Source organism: Pogona vitticeps, chromosome 2 (assembly GCF_051106095.1).
Source record: "Pogona vitticeps strain Pit_001003342236 chromosome 2, PviZW2.1, whole genome shotgun sequence".
Lineage (NCBI taxonomy): Eukaryota > Metazoa > Chordata > Lepidosauria > Squamata > Agamidae > Pogona > Pogona vitticeps.
In genome coordinates, this window is record NC_135784.1 from 197150510 (window position 1) to 197170632 (window position 20123).

Genomic DNA, 20123 nt, shown 5'->3' on the forward strand with positions numbered 1-20123 from the left:
GCGACGGGAGCTCACTCTGTCCTGTGGATTCAATCTTACAACTGCTGGTCTTCTGACCTTGCAGCACAGAGGCTTCTGTGGTTTAACCTGCAGCACTACCACGTCCCCTAGTGAAGACGTCTGAAAAACTCAGTTGTTTGTCCCCATCTTTAAACTACTGATTGATGCTGTGAGGGTGCAGGAAAGTGTTGTGTGCTGTTCACCTTGGCTTCCAGATGTGATAGAGATACTTCCCCTCACTGGTGCTGAAGAAATACTCAGCTCCTAATCCAGTTGGGTTTTGAACATGTATTAATAGATGCTGACCCCAATTTGTTTTTCACCAAAGGTCTTTGGCTGATTTTTTCCATGTTTACCTTTCTGTAATATCAACCTAGTCTCTCCTCTCTCCACCCTTGGTATTTAATCTGAACACTTGATGACAAAACATCTAAATTCATTCTTATGAAAAACAAATAACGTTCCATTACAAAGAGACAAGGGAGGGTGGCAGTTGTTGTCATTATTGCAACAAGTTTTATTTCACCAACAGCAATCTGTCTTAACTCTCCAGGTTTAACAAGATCGCTCACACAAAGGAAACAATGATGTCTGATGGGCTGAACAGTCTGAACTACACTGTACTAAAAACTGAGAAATTCCCATTGTATACAAAAATCACAGTGGATATTGGATCACCAAAAAGCTAGTGCAACAGAAATGCAAGAAGACTTGGAGGACCTAATCAGGGACAACTCATCCTCTCAGCGTTTTATACTTATTATTTTTATTACAATCAAACAATCAACAGGCAAAACGATATTTTATTTTGCCAATTTGAGGCCTTTCCAGTTGAACAGACTGATGAGACTTTGTTTCAAACTTTGCTGTATAAACCTCTCTTTTTCCTTTTTCTGTTGTTGCAAGGAGAGACAGTTTAAACCTAGACATAGGCACTTGTAAATTTATCACTTTTCAGGGAAATTCAGGTGTAGACATACGAGGTTAACACACACTGTTGTTCTTCACAAGCCCCCCCAGAAAAGAGCAAAAGCTGTGGCAAAACATAGAGGTCCCATTTGTCTCACAGGGGTTTGCTTATGTGCCCTATGTGTTTACACCATAATGGCCTCCCCTTCAAATAATAACTGCCCACAATTTGAGATTCACTGCCGGTTTTATAAATCATGATAGAAATCTGCAATTATGGGCTTCGTTGATGCTCCTCTTTCTCCTTATTTAATTTTAGTATTAGGTAACATGTTTCGAATTCATAGTTGTGGGTAGAGTATAAAGGACTGGAAAATGCTGCTAAAGTTGTACCAGTTTATACATTTCCACATATTTCCCTCACATGTAGACAGATGTGTTCCCAATTTTCTAATAACAATTGAAATAATTTCCTTTCCTTTTTAGAAGAATGTATTTTTTAAAAAAAAAACATAGCCTTGAGTTTTGTGCTCTGGACAGAGGACTTTTAAATTATTTTATACCTCTTCTGCAGAAAACAAATCATTTTGCATTGTAAAAAGAGTTAAACTGTGTGCTGAAATACAAAGTGCTCTTCCCCTGGTACAACATAAGACAAAAGTGGGCAAATGTGGATCTCCAATATCTGCAGGGCCATACTTTTGTCTGGCTCTGGATCCCAAAGAATTCTCAATCTATTAACTATGCACAGCTTATTACAGAGGAGGGAAAGGGTAGGAGGAGGAGGAGGAGGAGTAACTGAGTGACACCGTATTTATTTGAAAGCAGTTCAGTATCTCCGTCCTTCTAAATGAAGCCTTGTAACCTTTCCAGGAACAGATTGTTTGGTCACTGTGACACAGGGTTCAAGCCCAGATTTTGCAACGCTTTCTCTCTGTGGCAGGAGCCAAGCAGAAGCCTGTAACTTGGGGTCAGGACATCTTCATGCCCGAGGGCTGCATCACACATGTCAACCCACATATCAACCAGATTTATTGCCTAGGTCAACCCAATTGTGTATTAGGTCAGCATTCCAGCAGGACATATACTTAGGCTGCCCTGCAGGACAGGGCAACTTGCAGACTACAGTTGTATTTATATAAGACAAATCATGTATAGAATACTTAAACAGGAGGCACAGCTTCCATATGCTGCATAAAATATGGCCATGCTGTATTCACATGGTAAGTACCCCTGCTCTGCATTTATGGAATGCTGAGGGGTTTCTTTCTTTCCCACAAGGTCTCCTTGGCTGGAGAGGTGTTTTCTTCAGCAGCACCTTTTCCTTAATTCTTTTGAGGAAAAGGAGCAGGAAAGATGGGCTGTTAGAATGAGAGTCAAAAAGCCAACCAGACAAGATGACCTCCCATCTACCAAGAAGTGGCTCCAAAGAGGATACACCTCATGTGCCTTCTTTCTTTGTAGGGTTCTCAAGGGTGGAGGAGTCCAGGCACTGAGTCTGTCTTGGCATCCCTGCCCATAAGGGGGGCTACTGGAGGACGCTCCTCCGGTGTTCAGTCCTAGTGTGATTCAGTTCTCTTTCAGAGATCTTCTGGAGCATAATAAAGGAATGGGCTCCTGGGTAAAGTAAAGCCATTTCTTGCTTAAGACAGTGACCCTCATAGGCTGAGTAGCGCAGTCTGTCCCAATGGAATAGCAAGTGGTGTGTGGCCCAAAAAGCTTCCTTTTCCTCCCAGTGTGCCTTTTCTGCATGCAGCCAGCAGCATATGGAAGGGGTGCCTGGGAGCAGGCAATGTGACAATGGGCTTCTTTGAGTAAACAGCCCCCATGCCCAGGTGTAAACAGCAACACCCATCTGTGCCCAGTGTTTTAAAGGCAAACACAAACAGCCGATACACTAAGGCAGGGATGGGCGATGTAGAGGTTCCCCCCCCCCGCTTCTGCCCAAGCTAGAATAGCCAGTGCTGGGAGCTGCAGTTCAGTAACAGCTGGAGGCCCTCACCACCCTAAGGATTTTTGGGTGTGACAAATAAACATATCGGGGAGATCCTGTATATAATAAACACCTTATTAAGCACGGAGTGGGAGTTCACCACTCCTTAAAAAAAATGCAGTACCAGGCAGCTTGAACTTATCACACCGCCTCTGCATATTGCAGGAGAGAGAGCCAGAAACTAGTAATGCGAACTCTCCTAAAACCAACAGAGCTACGAAGCATAACTGTTCAGTGAATCTTCTTCCTTTCAGCTATTGTGAAAAAGAAAGATGGTCATTAGCATAAATGCTGTTGCAAGATTGCCATTGTGTATGAATGAAGAGTTTCACTTTTTTACTGTTACATTGCAACCTTCCCCCCCCCCCCAATAAGGAATGGTAAATGTTTCGCAATTCTTGGCTCTTAAAGTGCCCTTGATTTTTATAATGCCTTGTCGGGTATGTTCACTTTTGGAAGGGCCAAAAATTATATAAATATTGAGCAACATTGTTTTTTTCTTGAACTTTCTGTGTAAAACTTGAAATTTTGCTGTTTAATTTTTCTGTGGCAACATGTTGGCAAAGTATTGTGGGGAACACATTGAAAAATCGGTTGCACCATAGAGCAGGACGTTGACCCCCATCAACCTAGGTTCAGGCAAAGCCATGTTTAAACTTATGAGCTTGCTTGTTTAGTCTTTTCATAGACTGGTTTGATAGGCTAGTGCTTAAATTGTCACAAAGATGCGCCTTTTAAAAAATTCTATATCATTCATGTCCTCTAGAGATGAAGAAAACATCTCCATAGCTTTGTAAACTGAAGGGTAGCTGAAATGGTGGGCCTGTTTGGATGTTGAGGTTTCTCTCACCATATGTCTCTTCCTCATCTGTGAGAGAAGAATGCAAAGAAATACTGCATTTGGAACAGTCATCCTGGAATCTTAAGAATTACATCTTAAATCTTCCTTTTGTGTGGTCTTACAAACCCCTCTAAACTTTTAGACTTTCCCAGTTAATTCACCCAATTCTACTGGCAGTGGGAAGCTAACCATAACCCAGCTAGAGACAAGGCTGCTAGTATAGTAGTACCTCGGTTTACGTAATTTTCGGTTTATGAGCCAAAATCCTTAAGAAATAATGCCTCAGTTTACGTTTTTTTACTGGGGGTGTGTGTTTGCTGTACGAAAAGGATGCATTGCGCCTGGAGGTTTCTAGCACCGCCCACATTGCTACGGCAGTCCGTGCTCCGGTTTATGTAATTTCCGCATTACATAACACCCTGGATGACAGATTAATTTTGTAAACCAAGGTACTACTGTATAGTCTTTAGTTAGGATGACAACCTCAGCGGAAAACAGGGAATTATTGTTTCCTCCAATAATCCTGCACAGTCTTACCCTTTAAGACTTGCCAGACCGCTATATTGATGCCTTCCCCCAAATAGTTGATACCAAAGTTATGCCACAACCCTGAATTCTTGTATGATTTCATACAAGAGAGTTTGCACAGAGACATGTGAGTCTCACAGTTGAGAATTCTCACATACTTGAGAAGCTGAAGCTCACATCCTCCCTCTCCATCTCCCACTGCGTCTTTCCTTTTGACCAAGAGTGTATCTACACACCACAATTATATCATTTTGACACTCCTTCAACTTCCATGGCTTCCTCTTATAGAATCCTGGGATTACTAGTTTGTTAAGTTGCATAACATGTTCTGTCAGAAAACTCTAGTCATTTAGTTCATTAGGGTGCACATAGACCTGTTTGGCAGGGGATGCTAAGAACTTCAAACTACAGATCCCAGGATTCCATGAGAAGGTGCCATGACAGTTAAAGTACAGTACAGTCAAACTGCTGTAATTATGTAGTGTCGATAAATTTTCAGTGGATCATTCCATCATTACTGGAGTGCAAGGTCCCCTTAACACACTGACGGTAAAATCTCTTGAGAAGCCTGACATTTCAAGAGATGGACTGGAATCTCCTCTTGTCATTTATCTCATCTCACAAATGACGCAGTGCCTTATAGCATGCTTTGGAGGCAGTTCTGTTCAACCAAACCCTTACTTTGCTAAACTGAACAAAATTATAATGAGGATGGGAGTAGAAAGGTGTAGAAAGAATTGTTTCCATTTTTTATTTAGTTGGTAATTCGTTTCTGAGGCTATTTCTGTACTTCGTACATATTCTCTTGTTCACGTTCAGTTTACTAGTTTATTTATTTTAATGTGCTGAGCCAAAGCCTTAGAGCATCCACTAGTGGGTGTGGAAACCAGGATCTATAATTGAGGTGTATTTGTTCCTTTCTTCTTATATGCGCTCCTTTACGTTTGGAGACCATTGAAATAACTTGGAATGTGCCTTCTCTAAGAGATCACGAGGGAGCCATGGCTCTTAAAGATTAATTTTTTGGCAGACTGAGAAGGGGGATCCCAAACCAACTCTTGTTTTGGAGTTTCCCATATGTACACCTTTTCTCTCAACATTTGGAGGAAATTTGGGCTCTTCTGTCTGGTCCAAGCTGTATCCTCTGTATTTGAAATTAATGTAGTATTTTCCGGGCTCCTAGCCACTCTGCCCCCACCCACAGTATATGTGTGTGTGGATGTTGCTTAATAACAAGTGCAGAAAATATGCTGTGTTCAGATAAACAGAAGTCAGCTCAGACCGACTGTTTTTTTGGACTAGAGGGACAGGGCATCTGCACACTCAAGCCTCTGCTAGTAGGGAAGAAATTTCAATTTGGTAAGCCATATATTATCAGGAGCCCTCACATCCTTCTTGTGACTTCGAGAAAGGTGGGCTTCTTGTTAATGTGCAGCTCTGTTGCCCTCTGGACTGCATTAACCTCTGCATTAGCACTTTAATGCACCCGGGGCCCAAAGAAATGAGGAAACTCCACTGGTACATTTTTATTTTTGAAAATGGTCTGTCTCTGCTGATTCCAGAGTGCTCACTCTCTAAAATTAAATTAGGCCTTCTAGAAATTCAGACTACTTGATCTTACTCAGAAAGCAAGCATTTAGGGCACAAAGGAAACTTAAGTCACAGTGGAAACTTTCAAATAGGTTAAGTCTGGAAAGAGATGGTTTCTTTTAAAAAGAGACTCCACTTCCCATGGTGTATGTGTGCATTTCTTTAGTCCCACTATCACTTCTGGTCAAATATGTTTTGGTGAGTCCAACAAAGCCTGTTTATTGGAGGCAAAAGAGGGATAAGCGTACATGCAGTGAGCAGCAACCTCTTTTTCAAACTTCCTCTAATTCCTGCCTCTAAGCTCCTTGGGTTTCAGAAGGCATTTCAGATCTGGTACTTACGAAACCTTGTTCATTCTGAACCTAGTGTGAACTGAGCTCTGAGCAGTACAGTGTTCTTTATATCCTACAGCTGGATGTACTATGCAAGCAACTTTTAAATTGTGTGTTTTGTGTGTGTGTGTGTGTGTGTGTTGTGTGAGAAGATCAGGGAAAACTAGCATTGAAACTATTTGATTGCCTGAGATTAGATTTTAGCTCTCGGCTGCAGAGGTTTTGACAAAAGTGCCTTAAAATATGTTCACAGTTGAGGCGGAGAAGGACTATAAGGAGTTCTTCATGAAATATCATTTTATAAGTTACTTTACTGTGGTGTGGGTTGATTTTTGTCTTTACAAGCTACAGCATTACAGATGGAAAAATAAAAGTTGGTATTATAGAAGTCAAACTGTTTCTGCTTGAGTAATTAATATCCGGATGCTTTCCCTATTCATTCCACCCCCAGGTTCTTAAAGAATTGATTTGCATTTCTGTTTAAACTGGGAAACAGTGAAGTACAGTACATGAAACTTACACTCTGTATGTACATATTGGGGTGTTTATTTTTACTCAGGCTTTGTTACTCAGCAGTGAAGGCCAGTCGGGAAACTGGTCGTGCCCATTACTGGACTATCTGTTGTAGCTGAACTGGGACCACTTCTAAAATTACTTTTTGACAATATGAAAGCTATATCCAGATTTCTTTTTCTTGTACCACTTGTGCATCTAGGAAGCCACAAGATCACATGAGAGCAATCCAGGTAGCAGCTCCTTTCTGTCCTTCACTCGAGAGCACCATTTTGGATTGATTTTACAACCTACAAAAATAGTTACAGCAAGTCTTAAAGGCCTACACATTAATTTTTGCAAACTAAAGCTGGAAAAAAAAAAAACTGTACTGTGAGCATTGTTTGTGATTATCATTTTTAGACTTTTTAAAAGTAATGTTTGGTAATATGGTAAGGTTGATAAAGGTTGGTCAGTCCCTGCACCCAGCTCAGTGTATTGTGCTTTTTGGATGTGTCCGTTCTGTTCTTTATGCTGTTTACTGTGCTCAGCAGGTTGGAATGAGGAAGGAAGTACACAACACCCTCATGTGTACATATGTCTCTGCAAACTATTTCTTTTATTAGCTGGTCACCTACATAGAGAAGGAGTAGTGAGTGGACCGCAAAAGTGTGTATTATCTGTGCCCAGACAATCCCTGTTCTGCCCTAAAAACGTTTTGAATTCTGTGACCTGCATCAATTATGAAAATTGTTCAAAACTACCTAAATAGCACAGTGCGTGTGTATAGCCTGAATAGATTTGATCTTTGAACACATATGATCTGAAGTACAGATGGAGGATTCCTCCCTGTCCCCATGGCTTCATTTCTCACACCGGCATCTCTCTTTCAGAAGCTCAAACAAGGCTATCATGGCAAAGAGCTACTAAATGGATTTCTTCCACAATGTCTCTGACTTCTGATGTTTCTGAGCGCTGCTTGCAGGAGGCCGCATGGCAATAGTTTCCATGCTGATAAAGGTATCATTGGAAGAGGTTCTATATGTGTTCACACTTCACTTCCAGAAAGATGTGGCCAGATTAAAATCACCATAGGTGCCTATTATCTTCAGGATTAATGTTGATTATGGTTGTTGTGGGTTTTTCGGGCTCTTTGGTCATGTTCTGAAGGTTGTTCTTCCTAACGTTTCGCCAGTCTCTGTGGCCGGCGTCTTCAGAGGACAGCACCAGAGGCAACCAGAGCACAGAGTGCTGTCCTCTGAAGATGCCGGCCACAGAGACTGGCGAAGCGTTAGGAAGAACAACCTTCAGAACATGGCCAAAGAGCCCAAAAAACCCGCAACGACCATTAGATCCCGGCCGTGAAAGCCTTCGCGAATACAATGTTGATTATATTGGCTCAAAATTATCAGCATTTTTTTTTGCTCTTTATCAGATAGCTTCCAGGAGTTAATCAGCATAATCTTTGATTCCATTTACTTTTTTTTCTTTCTGTTGTTGTTCCCTGTACCTACAAATGTCATATCTGAGGTCTCATTCTTTCTTTATGGGGAAATAAATTATTTTTGAACAATATTTTTGGTTCTGTTCTTGGAATAAACTGCTTTTTTTCTGGTACACTATATGGTCTTTATTTTTTTTTTTTTTAAATTAATCATTTTCAGTTTAAAACTATGGATTTTTAGTTCGAAGACCCACAGTTCTGAACAGCCGGATTCCAGGGTGCAGCAGGTGGCAGACTATTGTGATACTTTAAGGAGAAGTGGCAATCCCTGTTTGTAGTTCGGGTGGGTTGGTTTGCTTGTTCACTTGGTTTTATTGGTTTTGTTTGTTTTATCTCTCAGCTATGCTGGTGTTCAGTTACAATATCCTAATGCTAACTAAATAGGCCTTGATGTCTTTGCATTTCCTGTAGGGAACGTAAGAAAACTCTGTGTGCCTCAAGCCTCAAAAATTATAATATCAAATGCTGTTGGTTATTTCAGTGAATCTGATGTAAAAAAACAGAACAATCAATATTTGAAAATGGGAATGGAAACTATAGGGTCATTGCCTCAAGGGGGTTGGTGGTTTTGGTCAGTTGCAGTTTGAATAGGTGAGCCAAAGTAGAAGCTGTAGGATATTACGATGAGCAGAGCTGAGGACATGATTCCCGACCCCACCTCAGCTTCTCTGTTCTTTCTAAGGTTAGCTGTAGTCTTCACTGAAGCTGGGAGACAAATAGATTTTCCCCAAAACAGTATATTGTTTTAAGCTTGTTGTTTAGTCATTAAGTCGTGTCCGACTCTTCATGACCCCATAGACCAAAGCACGCCAGGCCTTCCTGTCTTCCACTGCCTCCCAGAGTTGGGTCAGATTCATGTTGGTCGCTTTGATGACACTGTCCAGCCATCTCGTCCTCTGTCGTCCCCTTCTCCTCTTGCCTTCACACTTTCCCAACATCAAGGTCTTTTCCAAGGAGTCTTCTCTTCTCATGAAATGGCCAAAGTATTGGAGCCTCAGCTTCTGGATCTGTCCTTCCAGTGAGCACTCAGGCTTGATTTCCTTTAGAATTGATAGGTTTGTTCTCCTTGCAGTCCAGGGGACTCTCAAGAGCCTCCTCCAGCACCACAATTCAAAAGCATCAATTATTCTGTGATCAGGCTTCTTTATGGCCCAACCCTCACTTCCATACATCGCTATTGTTGTAAGCTATCCTTGTTGTAATGCAAAAGATTTGAGAGTGATTTTTTTAATTGAATGGGCAGTTAAGGGCCATTAACTTTACAAAAGAACTGCTTCTCATTTCTTAATAATGCCTGATCCATTTACTTGCATTTTTGGAGACTCCTTTGGGATTCTGGAGAATAATTACAACCAAGATGCTGGTTGTAATTATTTCCACTCATATTGGTGACTGACAGTGGCGTAATAGTAATTTAGTAAGTTACTCTTACACCACTGTCAGTCACCAATATGAGTGAAAATAATTACAACCAGCATCTTGGTTTTACCTGTGAGACAGGTGACACCAATTGTGTGAAGCAGCCCACAAGCTGCATTTACCCAGAATATCTTGTACGATATTAGAGGACTTATCTATGACTCCTGGAAATCTTAAGCAGCTCTTCTTAGAATTTTGCCACGTCTTGCTGTCACACTTCCTAGCCACTCTTTGCAACTCTCTGGGCTAGAAACTTGTCTTTCACAAGGAAAATAAAACAAGGTTCTTTTGAAGTGTAACTCTACAGCTAGTATCTCTCATTTTGCCACATTTAAGCACTTGTGCAGATTTGTGGCATACATGCAACTGGTCCTGCTCCTAAGCTACAAGGCAAAGGGAGAGTGGAGAAGCAGAAGATGAATTATGGGTTTGCCCCCGTAATGTGCAAGTTGTGTTTGCTGATGGAATTATGCAACAACAACAATAAAATGGACCTGAAGATCTTCAGTTCCACTCCCATCAGTTGAGGACATAGAACCTTTTGTTCCCAAGCATTTCTGAGCCCATAATTTTCAGATTATCGAAAACCACAAGCCAAAAGCAAGAGGAAATCATTATGTCCTGTTCCAGAAACGCTGGTAGAGTAATGAATAAATTTAACTGGGCCACAAGCCTATGTACTGTTCCACATTGCTCAAGGGGATAGCAAAAGCCTCTCGTGATTCTGAACGGGTCCATCCTGAGAGGAACATTCTTTCCACCCTGACTTCAAATATAGCCAATAGTTAAAGTCTGAGGGATGAAAGCAAGGGGAAGAGGATTGCTGTTTAGCCTCTAGCTGTGTATCAACTGCAATAACAGAATGGTGCATATATATTAGCAACATTAGCAAGACAAGCTTGGGGATTTTGTGAGCTCCCCCTAACATTTTCCATTATGCAACACAGTACTGTAGATTGGACTTTTCCTCTCCTGAACATAAGAAATCATTAAACCAAAAGCAGGGATGGGAAACTCACAGATTCCTCTGGTCAGGGTCTATAGCTATATGAGAACTGCTGGATAATTCAGTGGTTTAGGTATCTGATTGTGGAGCCAAAGGCTGGGTGTTCAGTTCTGCAGTGTGCCTCTTTGACAGGGCTGGAGTCAATCATCTATAGGGTCCTTTCCAGCTTTGCTGTTCTAACATGATGATGGTCTATGACATAAATTACACATACTGTACTACAGTATTTCATTTTAGATTATCAATAACTAAGCAACCAATTGACTCTTAACTAATGCACTGATGGATCTAACAAGAATCAAGGCAATTCAAACTAGGAAACCATTATTTAAGAAGTTAAGTTAAGATACATAAGCCAAAATCCTGTTGGGGAAACATGGTAGAGTACTCATGAGCAGTCAGTCGTACAAGTGTTTTCTTCCCTCCAGGAAGCTCTCCTCCTTGTGACTGGTCACACTCAGTTTGGTGCACAACCAGTCACATGACAAAGGATAGAAAATGCAGCCCACGGGAAGGCAAAAAAGAGCTGTGTGGTTGTCAGTTTTTCTTAATAGGATTCTGGCCACAGAGGGGGTGAAAAATAGTACACTTGTCTTTCTTGGCAACGGTAACTACAAAATGTAAATACAACACGCAGGGATGGTTGAGTGTCTTGCTTCATAACAGGCTGAAGGCATTGTCTGAAAAGGGAAGTCCAGAAAGTGGAAGCGAAAGAATGGATAGCAAAGTCATACGTACACACTAGTGTAGTGTTGCATACTGGACTGGGGTCAAGGCTGTGATCTGAAGTAGAAGGGAAAGTTACATTTTGTTTTGGAGAATTCCCAGCCAACATAGTTAATGCCGCTGGTCCAAAAAAAGCAACTTTTCTCATCTCTAGGAAGCTCTGTATAACCCGGCATTGTTTCCCCTTGTGCCAGGTGAAAACATTTATAAATGTACCACAGAACCGCCTGTTTACACCTGTATAGAGACACTGGACATTGAACCATCATTTTGCTGGTTAGCAGCAAGCCTTGCATTTAAAAGTCAACATTGGCGTTAGGAGACAGGCAGGCCTTTGAACTTCGCTTTCAACACTGACTCAGTGGTTATACATAAAGTACAAAGATAGGGCAGGACAGAAAAGGCAAATAACATCTGGAGTGTGAACACCAGGGAGGTCCAATGAAAAACTAGGTAACCAGGGAAAATAGGAATGGAGTCTGGGAACCAGCGTAAACACACTTCTTTGACTGATGTCTGTGCTCTCTAAAATTTGGTGGCTGCTTGTCTCATGCTTTCAACTGAGAGTGAAGGGGGGGCACTATAATATTTGCATCTTGAGGAGAGTTAGGTTACAGGGTTTATGGAAGGCCTAGAATCCTCTAGATCTATTCTGAAATTCCTCCCTGCCATGGGCTCCTCTTCTGTGGAGCTTGTTTTTTGGCAGGGGGCGGCCACAAAGTTATTTTCATGTGCCATCAAGTTACTTCCAACTGATAGTGACTCTATGAATGAGTGAACGCTACAATGTACTATTAATAACAGACCTCCTCAGCTCTTGAAAACCCATCTCTGTGGCTTTCTTATGGAGTCAATCCATCTTATAATTGATCTTCCTCTCTTCCTGCTAACTTCAGCTTGTCCTAGCTTTATTATCTTTTCCAGAAACTCTTGTCTTCTCATTATGTACCCAAAGTAAAGCAGAGTCATTTTTTGTCATTTTTTTGCTTCTAGAGAGAGTTTGTGCTTGATTTGATCTAGGACCAACTGTTTTGTCTTTCTGGGAGTCTGGAATATCTGCAAAACTCTCCTCCAGCATCATATTTCAAATGAATCTATTTTCTCTTCTCTGTTTTCCTTGTTCTGTTTTTGAATCCATAAGTAGTAATCGGGGATACAATCACGTTGATTATGTTGTCCTGGGTCTCCAGTGACACATCATTGCACTTTATGATCTTTATTTGAAAATATCTCTATTGTGCTATTAATTAACCAAAAATATCTACATTTGACAAAACTTAAAATAATATGTTCTTTTACACAATCCGAACACAAGAATGGACAATACCTTTATTAGACTGCTAAAATCTCGCAAACTGGTGCAAAGTTTTTACTCCTACAGAACTCTTCATCAGTGTGGGCATTACAAAATAGGAAGGAGATGTACATACCTCCCAGCTCAGTAATGTCCTGCTTGAAGAAGAGTTCTGAAAAACCCAAAACCTAGCACGTGCTTATAAATTCGCAAAGTAAATGTAATAACAAAGATAAACAAAATCATTAGGAAGGAAGAACCATTTTCATATTTTAAAAGGCAACTGCATTAGTTGGTTTCAGCACTAAACTAAACCCTTCCCTAAAGCTTGTATGTCAAGAATAACAATTACGGCTTGCAAATCTAAGAATATGGACCTTGACACCACTGACACAGAACGGGCAGTTGGATCATCCAGAGAGAAAACAAAGTGAATTGTGCAAGTGCCCTGGAACAGCCCAGGCAAGCAAAAATTCTTGTTTGTCTAGATGCACCCAATGTTTGCAAATGTCGACACCTGTCATCTGTGGGTTTACAGATTAGAACATAAAGAGCAAAGTCTTAACTATAAATAATTATGCGTTTTACTGTGCAACAGGGCAGAAAATCATTAGCATTCTTGCCAACTGCCAATACATCTCAGTTAACAAGACTTCAGATGTATTGGTTACCTGGCAGAAAGACATGGTTCTGGGACTGTGACAAACCCAGACCTACTGGGATATGTCACACAGTTACACTAAGCTGCCACCAACCATTCCCTGTAAGAAGTCACACAGACCAGGGATGGATTTTTAAACAATAAAAAGAATAAGGTTTATTTTAAATACACACAGAGAAAAATAAACAATCAGGTGAATAAGATAAAGTAACGTGGCTTATTCTCACTCATACATACACACAGTTTGGTTCACACAGAACCCTTAACTTGAAGCACAGACCCTGAACCTATCAGTTCTGGCCAACCAACAGACACCTGAACCTATCAGGTTGGTACTCTGACACACAGTAGTACCCTGTTTGACACACAGACTCCCACAACAGCTTCTTCTTCCCAGCTGCTGCTTCGTCACATCCCAGTGTCTCACAGTGTCTCTCAGCATCTCTTAAACTCTTCACACACACTCCACATATATATACAGTACAGCCCCTCCTCCTGATGTCCCGCCTTCCACTCCCCATAGGATGGAACTTTCCCTCCAAACCCATGACAGACAGGTAACATCAGTGCTGTATGTAACACCTCCCCTCTTTATAAGTTGTTTTGTAGGGGGAAAGCTAACGTGCTTTTCACCAAAAAACAACCTTGATAAAACACACAACAACATTTATACATACGATATTATACTTACTCATACTTACATTCTAAGTCAACCATAGCAATTATGCATTTAAACATTTACCATATACATTACATCAATTTACCTTTATTCATACAAACCAACTTCAAAAACAGGTACATTTAACTTTTTGTCAACATATATACATAGTCCATGTTCTTTCGCCGTCTTCATTCTTCAGGTCTTCTTGATAAGGCGTCAGCAACACAGTTCACTGACCCTCTGACCACCTTCACTTCAAAGTCATAGTCCTGTAGGTTTAAAGCCCACCTCATAAGTTTGCTATTGTGGGTTTTCATTGTCTTTAACCATTGCAATGGTGAATGGTCAGTACACAGAATAAAATGTCTTCCCCAGATGTAAGGCTTGGCCTTCTGGATCGCGTAGACTATGGCCAAACACTCCTTCTCCACGGTTGCCAAATGTCTCTCACCTTTTTGAAGTTTCCTACTCAGGTAGGATACTGGATGCTGGTCACCATTCTCCTCCTCCTGGCACAGAACTGCTCCTACCCCGCTGTTAGACGCATCGGTGTAGATGATGAACTCCCGGTCGAAGTCTGGAGCACGCAGGACAGGATAGTTGATTAACGCCTCCTTCAACCTCTGGAACGCCGCCTCACAGTCGCTGGTCCACGGGATGCGGTCATCAGCCTTCTTCCTCGTCAGATCGGTCAGCGGAGCCGCAATCTCGCTAAACCTCGGGATGAACTTTCTGTAGTAGCCCACCAACCCAAGAAATGATTTGACTTTTTTCTTGGTGTTGGGTCTAGGCCAATCACGAACAGCTTCTATTTTGGCCTCCAGGGGTTTTATCATTCCTCCCCCTACCATGTGACCCAAGTATTTTATTTCTGGGCTACCCAGCTGACACTTGCTGGCCTTTACTGTTAGCCCTGCTGCACTTAACCTCTGCAGCACTAACTCCAGGTGTATCAGGTGATCTTCCCAGGTATTACTGAAGATCCCTATGTCGTCAATGTAGGCCACTGTAAAGTCACTGAGCCCTGCCAAGGTCTGGTCCATCAGCCTTTGGAATGTGGCTGGTGCATTTCTGAGACCAAAGCTCAGGACTCGAAACTCATAGAGACCAAAAGGGCTGCAAAAGGCAGTCTTTTCTTGATCCCTGGGATCAATTCCTAATTGCCAATATCCCTTTACCAGGTCCAATGATGAGATGAACCGACAACCCCCTATGGTTTCAATCAGGTTGTCTAGCCTGGGCATTGGGTAGGCATCAGGAGTGGTTACACGGTTTAATTTCCTGTAATCAACACAAAACCTAATGCTCCCATCAGGCTTGTCCACAAGGACTATCGGAGAGGACCAAGGACTAGAAGAGGGGATGATTATGTTCTCCCTAAGCATCTCGTCCAACTCCTTCCGCACCTTGTCCCTATAGGGTCCCGTTACTCGGTATGGGGATACTGCCTGCGGGGGTGCATCCCCTGTGTGGATCCGATGCATCACTCCCTTCACTATCCCCGGCTTGTTGGAAAACACCTGTTGATATTTACTAAGCAGCATTTTTAGTTCTTGCTGCTGGTCTTGGGTGAGTGCAGGACTGATCTTTACCTCCTCTGGGTTGTATTTTACTTCCCCTCTACCCTCCCAGAAGGGTAATTCCGCTTCCTCACTCTCAGCTGCTTTTATCGCGAATAAAACCCTCTGTTCCCCTCTGTAGTAGGGTTTTAGGGCATTCACATGAACCACCCTCCTTGCTTGGTTCTCCTCCTGCTCTCTTAGGTAGTTCAGGTCTGACATCTTGGAAATGACCCTATATGGTCCTGCCCATTTGAGCTGCAGTTTATTCTCTCTGCAGGGCCTAAGCCAAAGCACTTCCTCCCCTGGGTCAAAGTGCCTCTCTCTAGCTTTGTGGTCATACCATGTTTTCTGTCTGACCTTCTGAGCTTGCAGGTTTTCTGCTGCCAGCTCTAGATTTCTCCTTAGGTCATTCATCAAGGTGTCTATGTATGTCACAACGTCTTGTGGGTCATCCTGGGTGATTCTCTGCTGTGTTTTGTTCACCCCTAAGTGTGCAGCAAACATGTCAGAGTGACCCCTTTGTAAGATCATGGGGCGATACTTTTCAGGTACCACCAGCTGACTTCTGATCCCATTTCCCCCTTTTGAGATATTCCTCAGGGTTTCTCTATATAAAATCCCCTTTTTCTCCAGAAATCTCACTGGGGTTTCAGGTGTTAGCTGAGCGTCAGTCACCTGTTCAAAACACTTTTGGAGAGTGGCGTCTGCCTTTTGCTCCTGTCCAAATCTGCTGTCTGTGGTTAAGGTTTCCACCACAGCTTCTGAACTCCCCTCTGCTTCCGTCTCTGGCTCATCATTACCCCCCTGAACTGTCCCCGTGGTGGCTTGTGAGCGTGTAATCACTAGCACCCGTTTCACATGTTCAGCCAGGTCATTTCCCACGAGCACGGCTGCTGGCAGAGTCGATGAAATCGCTAGCCGCCAATCTCCCCTCCAGCCTTGAAAGTTGACAGGTACCTCTGCTACTGGCAGAGAGATTACCTGCCCCTCAATCCCTGCCACCTTCATGCTCTCATTTGGGATTATAAACTCCCTGGGAATAATATCTGGATGGCACAGGGTTACCTGGGAACAAGAGTCCCGCAGCCCCCTATACTGACGGTCAAGTATTCCTACGTCCACCCCGGCTGTCTCAAACAACTGAGAATCTGTTTTCACCAGCAAGCAGCGTTTTACCTCCACAAGAGGACCATTTTCCTCAGCCTGATCAGCAGAGGTAGCTGTTCCAGACTGAGTAGCCATGGCAACAGGCTCCCTCAGTGACACTGAGCCTTGCTCTTTCTGGACACAGAACACAGCTTTTGGCTTGGTCCCACTAGAATTCTGAGGCACCATTCCTTTTAGCTGCTTTAATTTCTCACACTCTGAGATTAGATGACCCTTTCCCTGACAGAAATAACATTTTCTGGTGTATTTTGATTCTCTCTCATCTTGTTTTGGTTTTCCCTCCAAAATCTGAGGTTTTAGTTTCATGTCTGAGGGCTTCCCTTCACCATGGGCCCCTCCCCCTTGCTGGCTTTTCCCTGGTCCCTGAGAGTACTTGCTGTAGGTTTCTTTGGGTTTCCCTACAGATTTCCCCTCACCCAAGGGCTTTCTTATTTGGGAAATAAAATCTGCGATCTCTGCGGCTGCTGCCACAGATTTCGGTTTCCTTTCCCTCACCTGGAATTTCAATTCCCCATGCAGGACTGAATAGAACTGTTCCAGAGCTATCAAGTCTTTAAGCTGCTCATAGGTCTCTGTCCCTTCCTGCGATAGCCATTTCTCAAGCAGCCTCACCAATTGGGCCCCCACTTGGGTAAAAGTCTGCTCTGGCTTCTTGGTGAGGGACCTGAATCTTTGTCTCAGCTGCTCCGCATTTATCCCATGTCTGGCAAACACCAGTTTTTTAAACTCTGCAAAATCTTTCATCAGTTCCTCAGGCATCTCGGCATAAACCTCAGCCAGGCTACCACTGATTAAAGACCGCATGATGGTCATCTTCTCAGTTTCCCTCACTGAGAAGTCCACAAACGCTCTTTCCACTAAGGAAAAGAACACCTCAGGACAATCTCCCTTGTGGTACACAGGGAATTTCTTCAGGTCAGCCTTAGACAATTGGCCTCCCTCAGAATCCCTATTATTATTATTGTTCTGATTCATCAGCTCCAGTTTTCTTAATTCAAACGCCATCCTTTCTTTTTCCAGAGCAATTTTCTCTCTCTCTCTCTCTAGTTCAAATTGCCGTTGTTTCTCTCTTTCCCTTTCCTCCATTTCCCTCACCCTCAGTTCATGCTGTTGGGCTATGAGTATTTTTCTAAGTTCTGGGTCCTGCTCTCCTGTGCCGTCACCCTGCACTGAGCCAAATTCATCCTCAGAACCTTGGTCAATCTGGGGGTCTTTCACTTCACTCATGTCTGCTACTTGGCTTCGAGTCAAGGGCATAATCCCCCCTCAGAACAGGCTGCTTTAAAAGTCAAGCCTCAAAATAAAACGACCACTTTTTTCCTTCTTGCCTCAGAACCAGCTCTCCCTAGAGATTGCTGCTGTTCTTCAGCACTAACTTGCAACAGTATCGAGTCAGAGCCTACCCCCCTCTGCTGGGCCTCTCAGCTGGCAGGCTAGATCACTGTTACTAAGCAGTTTTGCCTCAGCTTTTTCCCGCCAAAACTAGGCTACCTCAGAGCACCCTAATCTAAGTCTCCCCAGTTGGCACGTTCTTCTACTAGCGCACCTCCCCGTGAGGTACACCTAGAAGATTACCTACGCGCCTCAGACTGTCCCTGACTAGACCCCCCTTGCTCTGGGCACACTTGCCAAGGCTTTGCTGGACCACTGGACAACTGGACCAGTCATATCCCACACGCTGGACACCAATCAATGTGACAAACCCAGACCTACTGGGATATGTCACACAGTTACACTAAGCTGCCACCAACCATTCCCTGTAAGAAGTCACACAGACCAGGGATGGATTTTTAAACAATAAAAAGAATAAGGTTTATTTTAAATACACACAGAGAAAAATAAACAATCAGGTGAATAAGATAAAGTAACGTGGCTTATTCTCACTCATACATACACACAGTTTGGTTCACACAGAACCCTTAACTTGAAGCACAGACCCTGAACCTATCAGTTCTGGCCAACCAACAGACACCTGAACCTATCAGGTTGGTACTCTGACACACAGTAGTACCCTGTTTGACACACAGACTCCCACAACAGCTTCTTCTTCCCAGCTGCTGCTTCATCACATCCCAGTGTCTCACAGTGTCTCTCAGCATCTCTTAAACTCTTCACACACACTCCACATATATATACAGTACAGCCCCTCCTCCTGATGTCCCGCCTTCCACTCCCCATAGGATGGAACTTTCCCTCCAAACCCATGACAGACAGGTAACATCAGTGCTGTATGTAACACTGCTGACTCTGCTTTCGATAAGGCCCATATGGGTTTATAGTCCCAACATTAGGAGGGCTGCTAGTTCTTCACCATTGCCTTTAAGAAGGACAGATAATGCAAAATAGGGGTTGTGCTATGAAAAAATATGTCCTATTGGTTAACAAAGATTCAAAGCCACAGATGCCTTTTTTTGCTTAAACAGACAAAGCAGGAAGAAAAAAACAAATCTTGTGTGGGTGATTTCTTCTTCCACCCAGTTTAACAAATTAACCCTGGCAATTATGAGGAATCCAAGCAAAGAGGTGCAGCAGTTCTACACAGCTCTGCAGTTCTACACAGGAGCTTATAAAATACCAGGAATCCAGGGGGTGAGAGAGAGGAGTTACATAATTGTCTGCAAGAGTAACAAAACATGCTTGGTTTGGTGACAGTAATACCTGGATTGGCATAAAGACACCAAGTCTGGACTGTTAGTACTCAGTGGCAAAACTCTCAAGTGATTTGTTTCAGAGAGAACCAGATTAAGCCTTACATTTGACAAAGTGTAATTAAAATGAGATTAAACATGGGCTGTATCGTACCAAGCAAGTTAAAGCTTTGTTCCAACAAACCACAAACTCAGCAGTTGCCAGTTGTGTTTTATTACCTAATCGTCTCTGCATGGGTTTACTTTGAATCTGTTAAATCTGTTTCTTAAAAATATAGTTTTCAAATCTAAAACTTTAGCTTTTATCATGCTCCCACCTCTCCCATCTTCTGCACTTTCTGAGGCTGAAGGTTCCTCTGAAGCTGGCCAATCATTATTCTGAAATCTTTGGGAAAATCCAATCTTTAAAAGCAGAATAAAGTAGGTAATGTAATTTTACACAGTCATGTCTGATGTGTACCATTTAATTGCCAAGCCCAAGAGTATGTGCTTCCTTGGAGGAAAGGTTGGGAAGGTTAATTTTTGAACTATAACTTTGAAGATTCTCCTCGAGCTCATGGCTATGGTGGATGAGGGATTTAGTGAACTCTTGCCCCAAAAGTAAAAATTAGGAAAAGGCCTTGTGGTCCTTTCACAGTGTGGCCCTTAAAATTACAAGACTATACCTTTATTAGACCGCTTAAAAAACAATTAACAAACAGCAAGCTTTCGTGACTTTCCTTAAGTTCCAGGTGGCACCAACCACATCCTTTGACTTCTCATGGGGTGGAGTCAACTGTTGTGAGTGGAG

General features: G+C 42.6%; 1 protein-coding gene across 2 annotated transcripts in view; it reads left to right on the top strand.

Annotated features, from left to right (window-relative positions):
* The window catches only part of B4GALT1 (beta-1,4-galactosyltransferase 1), a 68743-nt gene extending 60441 nt beyond the window's left edge, over positions 1–8302 (top strand). For both annotated transcript variants that reach the window (XM_072991884.2, XM_072991885.2), the window contains exon 6: positions 554–8302. In XM_072991884.2, coding sequence (XP_072847985.2) covers positions 554–689 — 136 coding nt within the window. In that variant the 3' untranslated portion in view covers positions 690–8302. The remainder of the gene's footprint in view (positions 1–553) is intronic.
* Positions 8303–20123: the final 11821 nt, after the last annotated feature.